Genomic DNA, 18041 nt, shown 5'->3' on the forward strand with positions numbered 1-18041 from the left:
GGTCTTCCAGCCACTGACTCACTCCCCAAATGGCCGCAATGGCCAGAGCTGCGCTGAAGCCAGGAGCCAGGTGATTCTTCCCAGTCTCCCACGCGGGTGCAGGGGCCCAAGGACTTCGGCCATCTTCTACTGCTTTCCCAGGCCATAGCAGAGAGCTGGATTGGAAGTGGAGCAGCCGGGACTAGGTGCCCATATGGTATGCCGACACTGCAGGTGGAGGATTAACTTACTGCGCTTTGGCGCTGGCCCCATACTCATTAATTTTCAAAAGCAATTAGGTACTTGTTAGAAAAAAACTACCTAACAAATTTTAAAAGGCACCAGAATTCCGGTTTCCACAGTATTGTTAAGCTATAAAATTAATCCTTGTTCTACCAGGAATCAAAGCATTCTTCTAAGTGGAAATTCTACCCCTGGCAGATTATTCAGCTCTTATCCCCAACATCCATAACCAACTATGAGAACTGTTAAACTAGGTGAAAGCAGTGCAGTGGAATCAGATTTCATTATACTAATCCATTATGCTCTTCTCAGACGCTAACAAACCAAAACTGGAAATACCAGAATCAAAAGATATCATTGAGATTGTTGTATAAATTGTGAAGTTATAGTTATAGCCCCACTTTCAAAACATGAGTAAAAGGCATATTTTACTGCAAAGAAAATTTTATTTTATATATCCTTTTCCATGAATTTTTGTAATTAATTATTACACAAATGCTCCTGGTGCCACAATTCATTTCTGTATTTAAAAAGAAAATTTTCATTCTTTACATAAACACACTTATCAGGGAAGACTTCACATGGAGACGCAATCTGACATCCATAATATGATGTTCTGCAGACGTCCGTGTAGGAGACGTATTTTTAATCACCTTTCATTTGAGTGACCTTCTGTAAAACACATGTCAATAATTTAACAAGTCCTAAGTCTCCAAAGGAGATTTTCAAATGCACACATTTTTAAGAATCATCCTCCATGTCCACATCCTGTTGTAGCTGCTGTACCATTTTTTCTTCCAGCTGCTTTCCTTTGCCTTTAAATAAAAATAAAAAAATGTAGTCAATTCAACATGTGACCTTGCAAAATTTTTACCAATACTTATTAAAGGATCGTGACTGTTTTAGAGTATTGTTAGCCATTTCTAAGAAACTCACATTCACTTGAGGTCACTCAGTATTAGAGTTAACTCAACAAGCTGAAATCTGAACTAAAGCCGCAAGGATTCAGGGTCCCTCTTTCTTAACTCTGTAGTATCTGCTTCAAAGAGGGAGACGGAAAAACAAGATGACCTCCCCCCACTGCTTTTGAAGTATGAATCTACACATGAAATGAATATACCAAGAATTTTGTCTATTTTTTAAATAAAATTTGGTACAAAAAGAAGCTAGGCAGGACTTTTACACAGACCTTTTGTACGTGACATGCAGCTGCAGAAGCAGACCTTTCCTAAGGGTCAAGTACTCTGCACAGGTAAATCACAGCGACCAAAGCCGACAGGGTAAAGGGATGGTGCTAGAAAGCACCTCACAAACTATGCACGTGAGCCACTGTCCACATGAGCAGCCACTCCAACGTTACCCGAGCAACAGAGGAGGCTCCCACACAAAACAGCAGTCCTCAAGCCTTACTCTCAGAATCAGCTACAGAGCTACTATGCAACAGGGGCCCAACTTGAAGGGCCGGGGACTTGGCATTTATACTAGTATCTCCACGTCATTCCAATATCCAATCTAAGTTTGAGGGCCACAAAGAGAAAACAGTATCATTTAATCAAAACAAGCCGGAGGCAAAATTCAACTATGAAATTATTACTTAAACCATTTTAACTTGGAGAGATATTTTATGGAAAACAGGATCAGATGAAAGGGAAAAACACCAAATACAATAGATCAGCTGCAACTGGAAAGTACACTGAACAAATTATATTTTTCTAAGCCAAGTCACATCATAAATGTACTAGAAGAAATAACATTTAGCAGAAAAATACCCTGAAGAAAGTCAGCTGGTATCAAATTACACAGACAAAAACGGAAATTCTCATCTCTCTACTTTGCAATGCGGGACTTACCTGCAACGGGGGCCCGGAGAAGATGGATGTTTTGCTTCACTTCTTTGATGTCCTGAACTTTCTGTAGCTCTTTATTTTTCTTCAATCTAGAACAGAACACACCAAAGCCAAAATTCCAGTTACTAAAACTTCCTTAGATACATTATTCACGATACGGCTACCAAATTTTATGAATGAAATAATCCACACAGATGAGAAATGAGAAGTAAATAGCTTTCCTTCTGTTCCCTCACTCCCCCACTGCTCCCACAAGCAGGAGCATCAAGACCCAGTGACCAGAGACTGTCTATTCTCTCAAGTTACTCCCAAGCAGTGAGTGGTGAACTTTGCCGTCTAAATTTAAGGTAAAGTTATCCACTGAGCCCTGTATACAGATGGACATTTTCTACCCTAATGACTCAAATTCAAACTGATTTTCTAGTTCCCAGTTACCTTAAACAGGATACCTATACTACCCACCTGTACATTCACTGTATCCCTGTGGCTAGTCTGGCACAAAATGGAGGAGAGAAGGGTTCAATATATATTTGCTGAGTAAGCAAATGATACAACTAAAACAATCAGCAAATCTCAGAGATCAATGTTTATTATGAACAGTCCTCTACTACATCATAGAACCTCTAATTATTAAAGTGCCTACATATTTTCTTAATAAATAACACTATTTGGTTTATGTAAATTTTTTGATCACTCAGTAATTGTAAGCACACAACAGACCTAGGATTTTCAAAGTAACTCAAGTTAAGGAGCATTCCACAAAATACCTTGCCCTGCACTTTACAAAAATGTCAGTCATGGAAAACATAGAAAGATGACAAACTGTCCAGATCAAAAAAGCCTGGAAAGATACGGCAACAAGGTACAATGCATGTTCCAGAGTTTTCTGTGGCTATGAAAACATTATTAGAACAGTGGTGAAATGCACACGAGGCCTGTGTAACATTAGCATTGCACAGATACTTCTTTTCTTTAATAAATTTTCTGTGTTTATACAGGAAATATTGTTATTTTCAAAATACAGACACTTAAGTATACTTAAGTATACCTAGGAAGGAAGAGCATTGTCTTCAACTTTCTATACACAGCAACAAGGACTGTATGTAAATGTGGTAAAATGCCAACATATTATGAGATCTCTATGCTGTTGTTCCAAGTTTTTTGAAAATTTGAAGCTATGCCAAAATAAAAAGTTAAAAAACAAAACTAATATCTTTTGATATCTACTAATAATTATAATTTTTCCAGAAGTTACTCCGTACAAATATTCATACCTGTTCATTATAAATTTAGCTTGGCGTTTCTGTTTGATCTCTTCAACTCTCTTCATTGCATCAACTAAAAAAAATTCATAAAAGTTAGTAAGTTTATCTACATGCAAGCAGTAAGATTACAACCAGCAAGTGCTTTAACAAATATTTCTTTAGCATTCAGGTACAGAATGAATCGAAGTAAAAAAAAAAAAAAAAATCAATGTCAAAACAATTCCTATCATTGAAGGCATGCACTCTGGGCTGACATCATTGTCAATTTTCTCTTTTATAAGTACTATACAATCATCCCCTTTCCCACTCTCTCTCCCCTTCCATTCACATCAAGATTCATTTTCAATTCTCTTTATATACAGAAGATCAGTTTAGCATATATTAAGGAAAGATTTCAACAGTTTGCACCCACATAGAAACACAAAGTGAAAAATACTGTTTGAGTACTAGTTATAGCATTAAATCACAATGTACAGCACATTAAGGACAGAGATCCTACATGAGGAGTAAATGCACAGTGACTCCTGTTGTTGACTTAACAAATTGACACTCTTGTTTATGGCATCAGTAATCACCCTAGGCTCTTGTCATGAGTTGCCAAGGCTATGGAAGCCTTTTGAGTTCACCGACTCTGATCATATTTAGACAAGGTCGTAGTCAAAGTGGAAGTTCTCTCCCCCCTTCAGAGAAAGGTACCTCCGTCTTCGTATATCTCTAACTTTTATTTTGCAAGTGTCTTTACTGCTGTTAAAGTTTCCTTCTACTTTAAACCAGTCCAGTGCTTTTCAAATTTTCTTTCGCTGAGAACATGGATTACAGGCAACTAATACCATGCTCACTTTGTAATCTCCATAAATAAAGACAGCACCTCCCTGGTCAACAGTACTTTTCCTCCAAGTACCTAGGATCCACTGGCACATGGTGAATACTGGTAGAATGGACCAATCAATCAATACTGCCATATCCTCAGCCACAAGGATCTAATTATCTTAGAAACTATCTACAGGAACTTCAGCTATATAGGAGCTGAGACCAACTAAGCTCTAGAGCCTTGAAGCAACACCAGTACCACCCAACAAAGACAAACTACATGTGTAATTTTAGATTGTCTAATAACTTTTAAAACTAAAAGGAAAAGGGGCCAGCGCCGCAGCTCACTAGGCTAATCCTCCGCCTGCAGCGCCGGCACACGGGGTTCTAGTCCCGGTTGGGGTGCCGGATTCTGTCCAAGTTGCCCCTCTTCCAGGCCAGCTCTCTGCTGTGGCCCGGGAGTGCAGTGGAGGATGGCCCAAGTGCTTGGGCCCCTGCACCCCACGGGAGACCAGGAGAAGCACTTGGCTCCTGGCTTCGGATCAGCGCAGTGCGCCGGCCGCGGCGGCCAACGGAGGGTGAACCAACGGCAAAGGAAGACCTTTCTCTCTGTCTCTCTCACTATCCACTCTGCCTGTCAAAAAGAAAACTAAAAGGAAAAGGTAGAAATTATATTGCTAATATATTAATATAATTACATGCATAAATATAATTATGTTTAATAAACAATAAATTTAACAATATATTGTTTAACCCAATATGTCCACAGTATTGTCATTCCAATAGGTATCGATATTAAAAAATCCAGTATGTTACACCTTTTTTCATATTATGTCTTCAAAACCCAGCAGCTATATAGCATTCACAGGACATCTCAATTCAGACTAACCATGGTAGTATATGAAGTAATACATATATCTGGGACAGCCTGACACACACATCTGTTAATTGTGTAAAACAGTAGAAAACGATTTTAAGACTCTCACACTGTACTCAGCAAATCTCCTTTCAAAAAATCTATTTTTAGGATCCCAATACAAAAGGATAGTCTTCTCAGGACAAAAATCAGCACAGCAGGTTCTTATAGAATGTAGACGCGCCGCGGCTCACTAGGCTAATCTTCCACCTTGCGGCGCCGGCACACCGGGTTCTAGTCCCAGTCGGGGCACCAGATTCTGTCCCGGTTGCCCCTCTTCCAGGCCAGCTCTCTGCTGTGGCCAGGGAGTGCAGTGGAGGATGGCCCAAGTGCTTGGGCCCTGCACCCCATGGGAGACCAGGAGAAGTACCTGGCTCCTGCCATCAGATCAGCGCAGTGTGCCGGCCGCAGCGCGCTGGCCGCGGCGGCCATTGGAGGGTGAACCAACGGCAAAAAGGAAGACCTTTCTCTCTCTCTCTCTCACTGTCCACTCTGCCTGTCAAAATAAATAAATAAATAAATAAATGAATGAATGAATGTAGATGTACAAATGAGTAAGGCTAGGGAATGACACTCTGTAACAAAACCTCAACTAGCAACCAGGAAACGAACAGTGTAGCAGAAGGAAAGGCTAGACTGCATCTAAACTCCTTCAACTCTGTATGCCACACAGGCAATGCTTAACAAACCCATTAAGAACTGCAGAGAACACCACCTTTAAGGTCTTACAGACCACAGCACTATTTTTCATGAGCAATGTAAATCATATGAAAACTGCATGGAGGATCACAGGAACTGAGTATCTACATACAACTAAAATGAGATGGCCACTTAATCTCAACACCAAACTGAAGTCACACCAAAAATAACTACGATTTATGTAAAAATGGGGGACAGCACTATGGTGCAGATTTCAGCAGCTACCTGAGATGCCAGTATCCCACATCAGAGCACAAGCTCAAGTCCCAGCTTCTCTGCTTCTGATCCAGCTCCCTGCTAATGAGCCAGGGAAAACAGAAGATGCCGCAAGTACTTGGGCCTCTCCCAACCATATGGAAGACCAGAATGGAGTTCCAGGCTCCTGGCTTCAACTTGGTCCAGCCCAGCTTTTGCAGCCAATTCGGGAGTGAACCAGCAGATGGAAGAATTCTCTCTCTGCCTCTCCTTCTCTCTGCCATTTTGCCTTTCAAATAAAAATAAATCTTAAAAAAAAAAAATGTAAAAATGATTTGGAGTTGCTATCTTCAAGTACTAAAAAAAAGAAAACAAAAGTCAAAAATGTAATAAAACTGGGCCGGCGCCGCGGCTCACTAGGCTAATCCTCCGCCTAGCGGCGCCGGCACACCGGGTTCTAGTCCCGGTTGGGGCGCCGGATTCTGTCCCGGTTGCCCCTCTTCCAGGCCAGCTCTCTGCTGTGGCCAGGGAGTGCAGTGGAGGATGGCCCAGATGCTTGGGCCCTGCACCCCATGGGAGACCAGGAAAAGCACCTGGCTCCTGGCTCCTGCCATCGGATCAGCGCGGTGCGCCGGCCGCAGCGCACCAGCCACGGCGGCCATTGGAGGGTGAACCAACGGCAAAGGAAGACCTTTCTCTCTGTCTCTCTCTCTCACTGTCCACTCTGCCTGTCAAAAAAAAAAAAAAAAAAAAAAAAAAAAACAAACAAACAAACAAAAAAAAAAAAAATGTAATAAAACTGAATGTGGTCCAGAAACTAAACTTAAAGACTTTCCAATAATGTCCTTGGCAAGAGTGCCTTTAGAATCAATTTAAGGGGCCAGTGCTGTGGTGCCAGCGGGTTACAGCCTCAGCCTGCAGTGCCAGCATCCCATACAGGCACCAGTTGGAGTCCCGGCTGCTCCATTTCAGATCCTGTTCCCTGCTAATGCGCCTGGGAAAGCACTGGAAGATGGCCCAAATCCTTGGGCCCCTGCACCCACGTGGGAGTCCTAGATGAAGTTCCTGGCCCAGCCCTGGCCTTTGTGGCCATTTGCAGAGTGAACCAGCAGATGGAAGATCACTCTCTCTATCTCTCTCTCTGTAACTCTTTCAAATAAAAATAAATCTTTTAAAAAAATCAATTTAAGAATTCTACAAAGTTATAAACCTCTTTGTAAATCCTTGAACTTGAATCAATGTTATTTCTTTACCAAATTAAACCCAGTAAAATCAACTGCTTCTCAGAAATAAATCTTCCTCTTAATTACAAAACAGAAAGGGAGGCCCTTATTTAAACACACCAAAAAGAATTTAAAAAAAAAAAAAAAACAGGCAAGTAAAAGCAGGCAGGCAGAAGAAAACAAGGGGCAGTGAAGGAATACTTAGGGATAGGAATACTTAGGGATTCGTGGACAGGGCAGTTCCAAGTCTGGACTCTGGTTTCTTTACATGGCCCAGGAAGACACAGCTTTCTCCCAACAGCACTACAAAGATCACAACATTTCCAATTCTTCGCCTGAAGAATTGTGAATGACAGGGAAAATGTACTGAAAGTGACACCCTGCTATGACCATCAGGAGAGTGCTAAGGTTTATGGAACTGTGGCCTATCACCCTCACACTCAACACTAGGCACTGCTAAACACTGCACAGTGGCAGCCATGGGAGAAGATGAGCCATGGGGCAGAAGGGCCAGGGAGTGGGGGGCTCCAACATACACCATGGAGCTAGCTCAAGGGACTAAATTTTACTACACATGGGACACTTTTCATTAAAGGCTCTGCCTACCTCAGGAACAAAAGACAAAAGCTGGATATCACTGCTTTTAAGTGCTGTAGCCTCTAACTTCATTTTTATCCAAGTCAAGCACTTAGAAATGTTTCCTCAGGAAGCCTGTGATGATCACCTTCCGTGCTGAACGCTTTATTTTTAAAGAAACACAGCAGAGCCGCAACAACAGCATCTCATAAGAGAGCTGGTTGGATGGGGCCGGCCCTGTGGCGCAGCAGGTTAAAACCCTGGCCTGAAGAACCAGCATCCCATATGGGCGCCGGTTCCAGATTCGGCTGCTCCACTTCCGATCCAGCTCTCTGCTATGGCCCGGGAAAGTGGTAGAAGATGGCCCAAGTGGGAGACCGGAAAAGCCTCCTGGCTCCTGGCTTCAGATCAGCGCAGCTCTGGCAATTGCAGCCAACTCGGGAGTGAATCATCGGATGGAAGATCTCTCTCTCTCTGCCTCTCCTCTCTCTGTATAACTCTGACTTACAAATAAATAAATAAATCTTTAAAAAATAAAAAAAAAATAAAAAGATTGCTTGCTGTTCCACTTTGGATGCAACTCCCTGCTAAAGTATCTGGAAGTACAGCAGAAGATGGCCTGAGGGCTTGGGTCCCCGACCCTGCCATTGCAGCCATTTAGGGAATGAACAGTAGATGAAGATCTGCCTCTCCCTCTCTCTAACTCTGCCCTTCAACTAAATAAATATCAAATATCATCAACTAAACATTTAGTTGAAAGGCAGAGTTACAGAGAAAAAGGGAAAGTTAGAGAGAGAGACTGAGAGATCCTCCATCTGCTGGTTCACTCCCCAAATGGCCACTACAGCCAGGACTGGGCCATGCCAAAGCCCAGGGATGGGAGCTTTTTCTGGGTCTCCCATGTAGGTGCCAAGAGCCCAGAGACTTGGGCCATTCTCTGCTGCTTTTCCCAGACGCATTAGCGGGTAGCTGGATGAGAAGTAGACAAGCCAGGACTTGAACCAGCATTGGTGCAGGCAGTGGCTTAACCCATTATGCCACAATGCTGGCCCCAAATAAATAAATCTCTTATTAAAAAAAAAAAAAAAAGCACTAAATTTTATAAAGTACACAGACTACTTATGCAGTTTATATCCCTAAACTAAATGATCTAAACTTGTAAAAAGTTTCTTGGATTTGGTGTATATTTTTGTGTCTTTACAACTCTGTATCCAGCCTCATAATTACATTATTTTATGATGAGCACACTGACCAGTTCTGAACAGAATTTGGATCAGCTTATAATAAAAGGCACAAACTCAACAGAATTTTAAAATAAGGATAAAAGAATAAAGGTGAAGCAAGAAAAACCAGATATTTTATATTTAAACAAACTAACATTTCAAGTTACAAAAATAACTCAAACCAAGTTTTCTGGAATAGTCCCAATGTTCCCTGTGACTTACTAGTTTTATTCCACAGCTCTCTCTGGTATTTGACAGGTTCATTTCTTCGTTTTTCAAATTCAAATGAATTATCCTGTAAGAGGAAGCAGAGGTGGGTGAGAGTGGTATGCTTTTAAGGCAGGCAGAATTAAGTATCTCTTAAAACACCCTCCTTTTCACGAGAGGTCTGAGCACACACAACTAAGAAACGCCTCAGAGTGAAGTATAAAGCACAGTTTCCAACCTCCTCCTCCACACACACAGCCGTAATGAAAACGTAACTATACACAGGTGACTCTGAGAGAGAGGGCAGGCACGTAACAACCATGGGGATGATAAATAAACTGAAAAAGGCTCTTTCCCGCTTTGCCCTCCCAGGTAAGACCGACAGCCAGAAAACTTCTTATGAGGTTAAACCATATGAAATCACCATTTTTCACATCTCAAAGGGGTCAAACGCCAAGAATTTTTTATGGTTCAACCTAAATGCCTGCTATAGTAAAAATGTATGAAAAGACACAACTTCAAATAAACACAGTGCTGCTCTCCAGGATCTAAGCTCAGCCTGCATGTCTTCAGGTCCTCTCCAAATGTCGATGCCACTCTACTAGCTGGTATTCCGACAGTTAATGATCATGGTTTATTCTTCTTCAAATACACAAAACCACCCTGGAAAAGCGATAGGTATTATCTATCTGGCATCATCAGATGGAATAGGACTGACGCGTACTTGGCTATTTCATTTGCATACACACACCTCTGTTCAGATCACAATAACCTCAGCACCACCAAGGTAAACAGCAAGCAGCAAATGACTGCGCAGCGCTCTTTCTTCTCGCCTGCCTCTTACATGTCAGGTGCTGTGCTGCTTCTCATGCAGCTGAGAATCACCTGTGTGACAGGAACTGCGATGTGGCCTTGCATCTTGTCAAACTGTATTCTCCACCTTCATGGAGCAGCTCTCTAGTCAAGGAGGCCAGGAAGGGCCCTCATGGCAAGCGCTGGTAGATAGAGCACGTGAGCAGTAGAGAGCAGAGACCGAGGGGATGGCCTTGGGGGGCAGAGAAAGCCATGGAAGGAGGACATCACTTAAAACCCTGCCTTCCACCTCCTCCTCTTACGGGATCACAGAGACAAGCCTCAGAGATCCTGACATCAATTCAATAACACCAACATGATCCTGGGGGCTTACCCCACGGAACTCCCTCACCGCTACACTTCCTACTTTTCCTCCTATTTTCTCTACCCTCAGACTCAAGTCTAGAACCTGATCAATGAGTCTATTAGAGACCCCATCAGAGCCCTCACTGCTGTTCAGGAATCCTTAAGTGAACTTCATAGCTCCCTCTCAAAATCCTTGAGCACCAACTTCCACCTTCACCTCAATCAATCCATTAAAATGATTTTCCGCTTTCTTTCCAAGTGCTAAAAATAGCTTTTGGAGAATAAGAAAAAATCACTTTCACAAAGCTGGATTAAAATGTTCTCCCCTTTCCAGAACTCTACAGAACTTTTGCAGGATCATGGGAGAATGAGAGTATTTCTACACCCAAACGTAAAAGAAGCACCAGAGGAACTCACTCATCTCGTTACCACAAGTCCTGCTTTGGTTCATCAGAACACATTGTCTGACCCAGCCGAAATTAATACGAGAGCTGACTGCACTCACCACCGTAAGCTCTTTGCCAGCTGCTTTCCGGAACGCTTTAGTCCACCTGACCTTGCGAGGGTTGCGCTTCTTTTTAAAGTTTTTATGACATTTGGATTTGCAGAATCTGAACACCTACAAGAAAAATATGGAAAAATCAAAGTTCAACAAAGTTTTCTATCATAGAATGTTACCCCATTGGACAACAATTCTGAAGAACAACGATTCTCATCCACAACTCCTTTTACTCAAACACCACTGAGCAACGTGTGAGATAGCTTATTATGAGAAGGCTGAAACTTGTTAACTATCCAACACCATCCCAACTAAATCAGAGCCCTGAAAATGTGATTAAAAACGACTCATTAGGGAGCAGGCACTGGGCAGTGGTTAAGATGTCATCTGAGGGCCGGCACCGCGGCTCACTAGGCTAATCCTCCGCCTAGCGGCGCCAGCACACCGGGTTCTAGTCCCGGTCGGGGCACCAGATTCTGTCCCGGTTGCCCCTCTTCCAGGCCAGCTCTCTGCTGTGGCCCGGGAAGGCAGTGGAGGATGGCCCAAGTGCTTGGGCCCTGCACCCCATGGGAGACCAGGAGAAGTACCTGGCTCCTGCCATCGGATCAGTGCAGTGCGCCGGCCGCAGCGCGCCAGCCTCAGTGGCCATTGGAGAGTGAACCAACGGCAAAAGGAAGACCTTTCTCTCTGTCTCTCTCTCTCACTGTCCACTCTGCCTGTAAAAATAAAAAAAGATGTCATCTGAGACATCTGCACACCCTATCGGGGGTGTCTGGGTTCGAATCCCTGCTCCAGTCCTGATTCCAGCTTCGTGCTAAAGCACTCTCTGGGGGGCAGGAGATGATGGCTCAAGGTTCCTGATACTCATGTGGGAAACCTGAATTGAGTTCCTGGCTCCAGGCTTTGGCCTGGCCCAGCTCCAGCAGTTGGATCTCGATCACTCTCTCTCCTCTGCCATTCAAATAACTAATTGTTTTTTTTTTAAACTACTCATCATTTTCAGAGTAACAGTAAAGTCATATAATGAATTAAACAAAAGGAAATAATTTTAAGTAAAATCATTATAAGTGCCTTCTTAATTCAAGATAATTCCCAAAATTCACTTTCTATATGCTTCAATGAGGATACAAGTTTTAAACAACTGTTCTGAAATCTCCTTTGATTCTTTCCATCTTTGTTTTTTTTTTTTTTTTAAGATTTATTTATTTATTTGAAAGAGTTACACAGAGGAGAAGCAGAGAGAGAAGAGAGAGAGGTCTTCCATCCACTGGTTCACTCCCCAATTGGCCGCAACAGCCGGAGCTGCGCTGATCCAAAGCCAGGAGCCAGGAGCTTCCTCCGGGTCTTCCCACGCAGGTGCAGGGGCCCAAGGACTTGGGCCATCTTCTACTGCTTTCCCAGGCCATAGCTGAGAGCTGGATCGGAAGTGGAGCAGCTGGGACTTGAACCAGTGCCCACTTGGATGGCAGCACTGCAGGCAGTGGCTTTACCTGCTACACCACAGCGCCAGCCCCTCTACCCTTCTTAAAAGCATAAAATAATCCTAAAGGCAACTAAAACTGACAAGAGATTTGTTTTCTAAAATACTTATTCAAGTCTACCAGCAAAAACTACTTTAATTCTTCACCATCATTCCAAAAGATGTGACCCTTTAACAGTGCTAATTTACAACTTGATGTTTCAATGTGTTCCTGAAATGGCTTATGAAGACTTGTAAGTTTAAAGTACATCATTTTACTGAGTAATAGAATACTCTGCAATTTGTGTATATGACTGGAGGAAATGTGAAGGCAAACAGCAATTCTTTAGATTTTATGAACCTTGGTAAAGGAAATTAAGTTGAATTGTCACACTTAGAAGGTATAACTAAAAAAAAGTAGGTTGAAATGGACAATATTAGGGCAAGCATTTGGCAGAGAGATAAAGAAACCACTTGGGACACCCACATCCCATATTGCAATGCATGGGTTCCAGACACGGTTCCACTCCCATTCCAGCTTCCTGCTAAGGCTCACCTAGGGAGACAGCCAGTGATGGCTCACGTACATGAATTCCTGCTACCCACCCGAGTTCCCTGCTACCCGCTTCAATTTACAGTCGGACACCAGCTGTTGCAGCAATGGAGAGTGAAACAGTGGATGGGAGATTTTTCTCTCTACTTCTCTCTCTCTCTTTCTCTCCCTCTCTCCCTCTCTATATAAATCTAGCAATTTTTTTTTTTTAAGAAAAATGAACAGTGAGGGGCCAGCATTGCTGCTCAGTGGGTTAAGCCACTGCCTGAAACACTGGCATCCCACGTGAGCATCAGTTCAAGTCCCAGCTGTTCCACTTCCAATCCAGCTCCCCGCTAATGCATCTGGGAAAGCAGCTAAGACCCAGTGACGTGGGCCAATGCCACTTACATGGGAGACCCAGATGGAGTCCCTGGTTCCTGCCCTTGACCTTGCCCAGACCTAGACATTGCAGCCATTTAGGGGATGAACCAGCAGAAGGAAGACTTCTCACTCTCCCTCCGTAATTCTGTGTTTCAAATAAATAAATTAATCTTTAAAAGAAAAACAAACAGTATATATATTTCAAACTAAATAAGCCTCTATATATAGTACAGATCAAAATTCTTTTCACTTCCTATGTACTTTGCCCTACGGGGAACTTCAAGCACATCACTACATACAGAACAGACTCTATCTTAGAAAGCGTCATTACCAGTTTAATGTGATCCAGGGTCATACCTCCAAGAGAGCCCTCTCCTACAAGACATGAGTGAAAACATGTCTGTGTCCTTGAGCTGATTTCTAACCAACTAGAAGAACCACCGTAATCTCCTGGAGTAACCCAATATGAAATTATATTTTCAGTCTAAAATATGATTAGCTTTTCTAAGTAAAAGCTCTGACATTTAATATATAATAGATAACCCTTGGGTAAATCCTCATAGCTGAGATCTAATGAGAGAGTTGAACTTGTTCTGGGTGTTCTCAACTCCAAACAGAGCCAACAAGAAGTCTAGTTGACTCTGAATCTGAAAAGTAGAACAAGGTCTAGGAAGGGACTGGCTACTGGAGACAACAAAGCGGATTTTATGAGCAAGTAAGAAGTGTCTACCATGTGCCTGCTGCTGGGGAACACAAGAATAATTAAGGCACAGTCCCCCACCTGGAGAAGTTTAGTCTCCCAATATCACTTTCACTTCAAACCACAAAGACCAAGACCAGACTGGGATATAAACACTGGGAGAAAGCTACATACAATAAGGTGGGAACAGGTATGAGGCCATGGTTAAAGGTACAGAGCCGGGGGGGGGGGGGGGGAGGCTTCAAGGACTCGAGTCGCCCTTCCATCTCCACACCTGCCCCCTTCAACATGCACTCTCACCTTAGCCTTGAGTCCTTCAAATTCTTCTTGCTCAACTGTATGTATTTTTCCCGCTTGCAAAATACGTAAAAATACAAGGGTACTACAAAAATTCATGGGAAAATGAAATTAAAAGTGTAACACAAAAGGTTTGTGAAATCCATGCAGTCTTTCCAAATATGCATTTTCCACGAATACTTTGATGTCCCCTTGTATGCACACATTTCAACTTTTTGCGCGGAAATAAATCTACCTTTTAGTTCCATTTCCACAAAATTTTTGAAACAGCTTTATATGAGCATTAGCATTAACTCTACCATGCAAAAGTTACCTTAGGAAAGCGAGAGGTGTCTATGCAAGACAGTGTCAAGAGCTCTGGTAGGCTGGCGCCACGGCTCACTAGGCTAATCCTCTGCCTTGCGGCGCTGGCACACCAGGTTCTAGTCCCGGTCGGGGCATTGGACTCTGTCCCAGTTGCCCCTCTTCCAGGCCAGCTCTCTGCTGTGGCCAGGGAGTGCAGTGGAGGATGGCCCAAGTGCTTGGGCCCTGCACCCCATGGGAGACCAGGATACCTGGCTCCTGCCATCGAATCAGCGCAGTGCGCCAGCCACAGCGCAGCGGCCATTGGAGGGTGAACCAATGGCAAAGGAAGATCTTTCTCTCTGTCTCTCTCTCACTGTCCACTCTGCCTGTCAAAAAATAAAAAAATTAAAAAAAAAAAAAAGAGCTCTGGTAAAGGCAGGAAGACAGAAAAGAGAAAAAATGCCTCGGCTGCATCAGAGCCAAGGGGGCAGAAAGCCGGCAAAGACACCACTGTCCTGAGGCAGAACGGGCAGGTCTTGGTAATTAAACACAAACGGGGAAAGACTGATGGATTCTCACAATTCTAGGCACGTGAGGGTTGTATTAATTCAGACACCGAAAGGATTAAAGGTAAAAATAAATTCTGAGCAGGCCACGGTTGGGTGCAACCAGGATTTCCCCATGCAGTGGGAGCTCAGAGCGGGAGCTAAGGTGTACAGGTGACAGTCAAGCGGGAGCCAAGGTGTACAGGTGACAATCACCAGCAGTTTAGAAGAGATGCTTGCTCTCTGATAGAGCTTCAAGGCTGTCACCCCCTGTCAACTCAGTTCTGGAACCATCGGTCTTCCTCAAGCCAAGAGAGTCGACTCCTAGCCAATTCAACACTGTCCTAGCCGACAACACAGACGTCCTCAGCAATGCGAACTTCCACTGTGTCTACCGAATCCACACCCAGCTCTCAGCAGCTCTAATTCCAACACCCGGCTGACACGCAGTGTTGGACAAGAATTACAACTGTATCACGTTCCTGACAACAAGTGTTCAAGATCTCCTAGACATTGGTGCAAGTTCCCAAACACAGTTTTCAGCAAGATTCCTGCTCCCAATTTAATATGTCCGCCTTTGGTCAACAAGAGATACAAGGTAACGAAGTGGGAATGGTAATTGGTAAGGATGTAAAAATAACTTCGCTCAACAGATACTGCAACTCAACAGATCTGGTATAAACACGCAATCTGTATTTTTAACAAGCGCCCTGTAAGTCAGAAGGGCTCAAATTCGGAGAAACACGTTACGGAAGCGGAGGAAGGGGCTCCACTCTGATAGGAGAGACTACACTTGCAAGTCTTTCACAACTAAGTTTCATACCTAGATGCATGTGTTTGTTATGCATTCCATGAAAAATACACAGGCTTATTACACTCGTATTCCTGGCACTTCCCCACGCCTCGAACGACATCTATAACCCATTCTCTTCCTCGGAGACGTAACAGCTCCGCCCCGTGCCGTTGCTCAAACTTGATTTTTCCTTCCACCTAGAGTGCCCTCTCCTCCCTCCCTCTCTCTCTCCAACACACAGAACAAACATCACCTCCGTTCTGGGACTTTTCATCCGCAACCCTCCCCGGCTCCCCTCTCGCAACTTTAATGCCCAGCTCTACTAGGAAGTCACCCGCCACTCCTCTAACCACTTCTTCACACTGTGGACACTACCACGTCTTCTCTCGATGGACGGGGACCTGTGGAACGCCTGACTGGGCATGCGCCCAACAACAGTGCACAGCATTCAAGAAACTGAACCACGTACAAGAGGGACCAAGCTGTCCTACAAGCGAGCCAGGCTCCCCGGCGGCGCGGGCTGGGCTCGCGCCTGACTCCAATCTCTGTGAACCCCGCCCAAGGGTGGTCCGGCCCCCAGCCGTGCTCAGACACCAGCAATGAGGCTCCCCGAACACGAGACAGGCCAGGGCCCTCGGAAGAGGACGGAGAACCCGGGCCACAGCCGGCGTCCACCGCCACGCCGGCCTCGGCCGCCCCACCTTGCAGTCGTTGCGGACGAACATCATGCCGTGGCCGGGGTAGATGGGCCCCGAACAGAAGTAACACTTCTCGATACGCATGCTGAATCCGCGTGGGTACCCACGGACCAAACGGCCTAGCCCGAGAGGAAGTGACGTAGCCCGGCCACAGGAAGTGATTCTCCTCCTCGACCCCGGCCCCAACCCGGAAAAGACAAGCACCTTCCAGGCTTGCCGGCCAAGAAGACTGGATCCAAACATGATAGCGCCTCCCGGAGGCCGGGCGGGCAACAGCGCTGCCGTCCGGCGCAGCCGCAGAGCCGCAGACTAGGCCTGGCCGCCTTTGGGAAGGAATGTGTTTTAATTAAAATTTGTGCGCTCAATCATAGAGGGATTTTTCTGTAGGAATCCTGTAAGTCCTATGTAGAGATGTTCTCACTAAAAAGATTTTTGTTTTACTTATAGAAAGTAATTCAAAGCAAATCACTTCTTTAGGTTAACACCTTGGATTATTCGTGGAAAAATTAAATAGTATGAATTTGAACTCAGACCATGGAAGCACAGATTTGTGGTTACAAATTGTCATAAGAGACTAAGGACAAAGACTAGGTCCTGGCTTTGTGTTTGGGTATTGACAGAGTTCTCAGCTGCAATACGCTACCCCCTATCAAACCTGAGGTTTTCTCTTTTAATTATGTGTAGCCATTAAAACCAGGCATCCTGATTACTAATGGTGGCAAAACCAAACCAAAAGCAAACCACATTCAGCATTAACTAATTTTTAAGTTGCCTCTGTTGCTGCTTCCTGCTTGGGCAGGGAGGGGTGGTCTTAGGTTATTTCCATTACCTTCTTAAGAAAGCAACAGTAAATTTAAAAATGCTTGTGTTGGGACTGCTGCTGTGGCACAATGGGGTAAACCACTGCCTATGACACTCACATCCCATATGAGGGCTGCTTCAAGACCTGGCTGCTGCACTTCTGATCCAGCTCCCTGCTAAGGCACCTGGATGGTTCAAGCCCTTGGGAATCAGCACTCACGTGGAAAACAGGGAAGAAGCTCCTGGCTTCTGCTCAGCTCACCTCTGGCCATTGTGGCCACTTGGGTAGTGAACCAGCGGATGGAAGATTCTCTATCTCTTTGTCTCTCCTTCTCTCTGTAACTCTACCTTCCAAATAAATAAATGAATCTTAAAAAAAAAAAAAAACTTTAAAAGGTCAGAATGTACTTCTCAGACTTCCTCCTAACAAACCAATATGGACTTATTATATGTGAGCCTTTCTAAACACTATTTCAATTTTTATATGAATATTTATTAATTTTATATTTACAAAACAAAAAATTGTAAGGTAGTAATATGAGTTCCCATATGCCCCTCCCCCAATTTCCCCTAAAACATGTATTAGTATATTTGCCACAATTAATGAATCACACCCAGCTTTCCCTGTTATTTCTCCAAACTCCTTTTATCTCTCCTGAACCTCCCAGCCTGTAGTAATCAACATTCTGTGTTCAGGTTAAGTTACT

The 18041-nt window shown here is 44.0% G+C and overlaps 1 protein-coding gene across 1 annotated transcript; it reads right to left on the bottom strand.

Moving 5' to 3' along the window:
* Window positions 1-648: 648 nt before the first annotated feature.
* On the bottom strand, window positions 649-16669 carry RSL24D1 (ribosomal L24 domain containing 1). The gene is made up of 6 exons (XM_002717715.6): window positions 16537-16669; window positions 10847-10960; window positions 9199-9271; window positions 3344-3407; window positions 2073-2158; window positions 649-1037 (listed from the first exon to the last, which is right to left on the bottom strand). Exons 1-6 carry the CDS (start codon window positions 16615-16617, stop codon window positions 964-966), a joined length of 492 nt encoding a protein of 163 aa, XP_002717761.3. The 5' UTR covers window positions 16618-16669; the 3' UTR covers window positions 649-963.
* Window positions 16670-18041: the final 1372 nt, after the last annotated feature.

This window comes from Oryctolagus cuniculus, chromosome 12 (genome assembly GCF_051225735.1).
Source record: "Oryctolagus cuniculus isolate XC-2025 breed Fujian yellow rabbit chromosome 12, ASM5122573v1, whole genome shotgun sequence".
NCBI lineage: Eukaryota > Metazoa > Chordata > Mammalia > Lagomorpha > Leporidae > Oryctolagus > Oryctolagus cuniculus.

Excerpts from the sequence above, each read along its gene's own strand:
- RSL24D1 (XM_002717715.6), bottom strand. The coding sequence starts at position 16,617 with ATGCGTATCGAGAAGTGTTACTTCTGTTCGGGGCCCATCTACCCCGGC. Across the intron at positions 9,272-10,846 it reads CTGGCAAAGAGCTTACGGTG|GATAATTCATTTGAATTTGA; the intron begins GTGAGTGCAGTC and ends TTCCTCTTACAG. Across the intron at positions 2,159-3,343 it reads GCTAAATTTATAATGAACAG|ATTGAAGAAAAATAAAGAGC; the intron begins GTATGAATATTT and ends GTTCTGTTCTAG.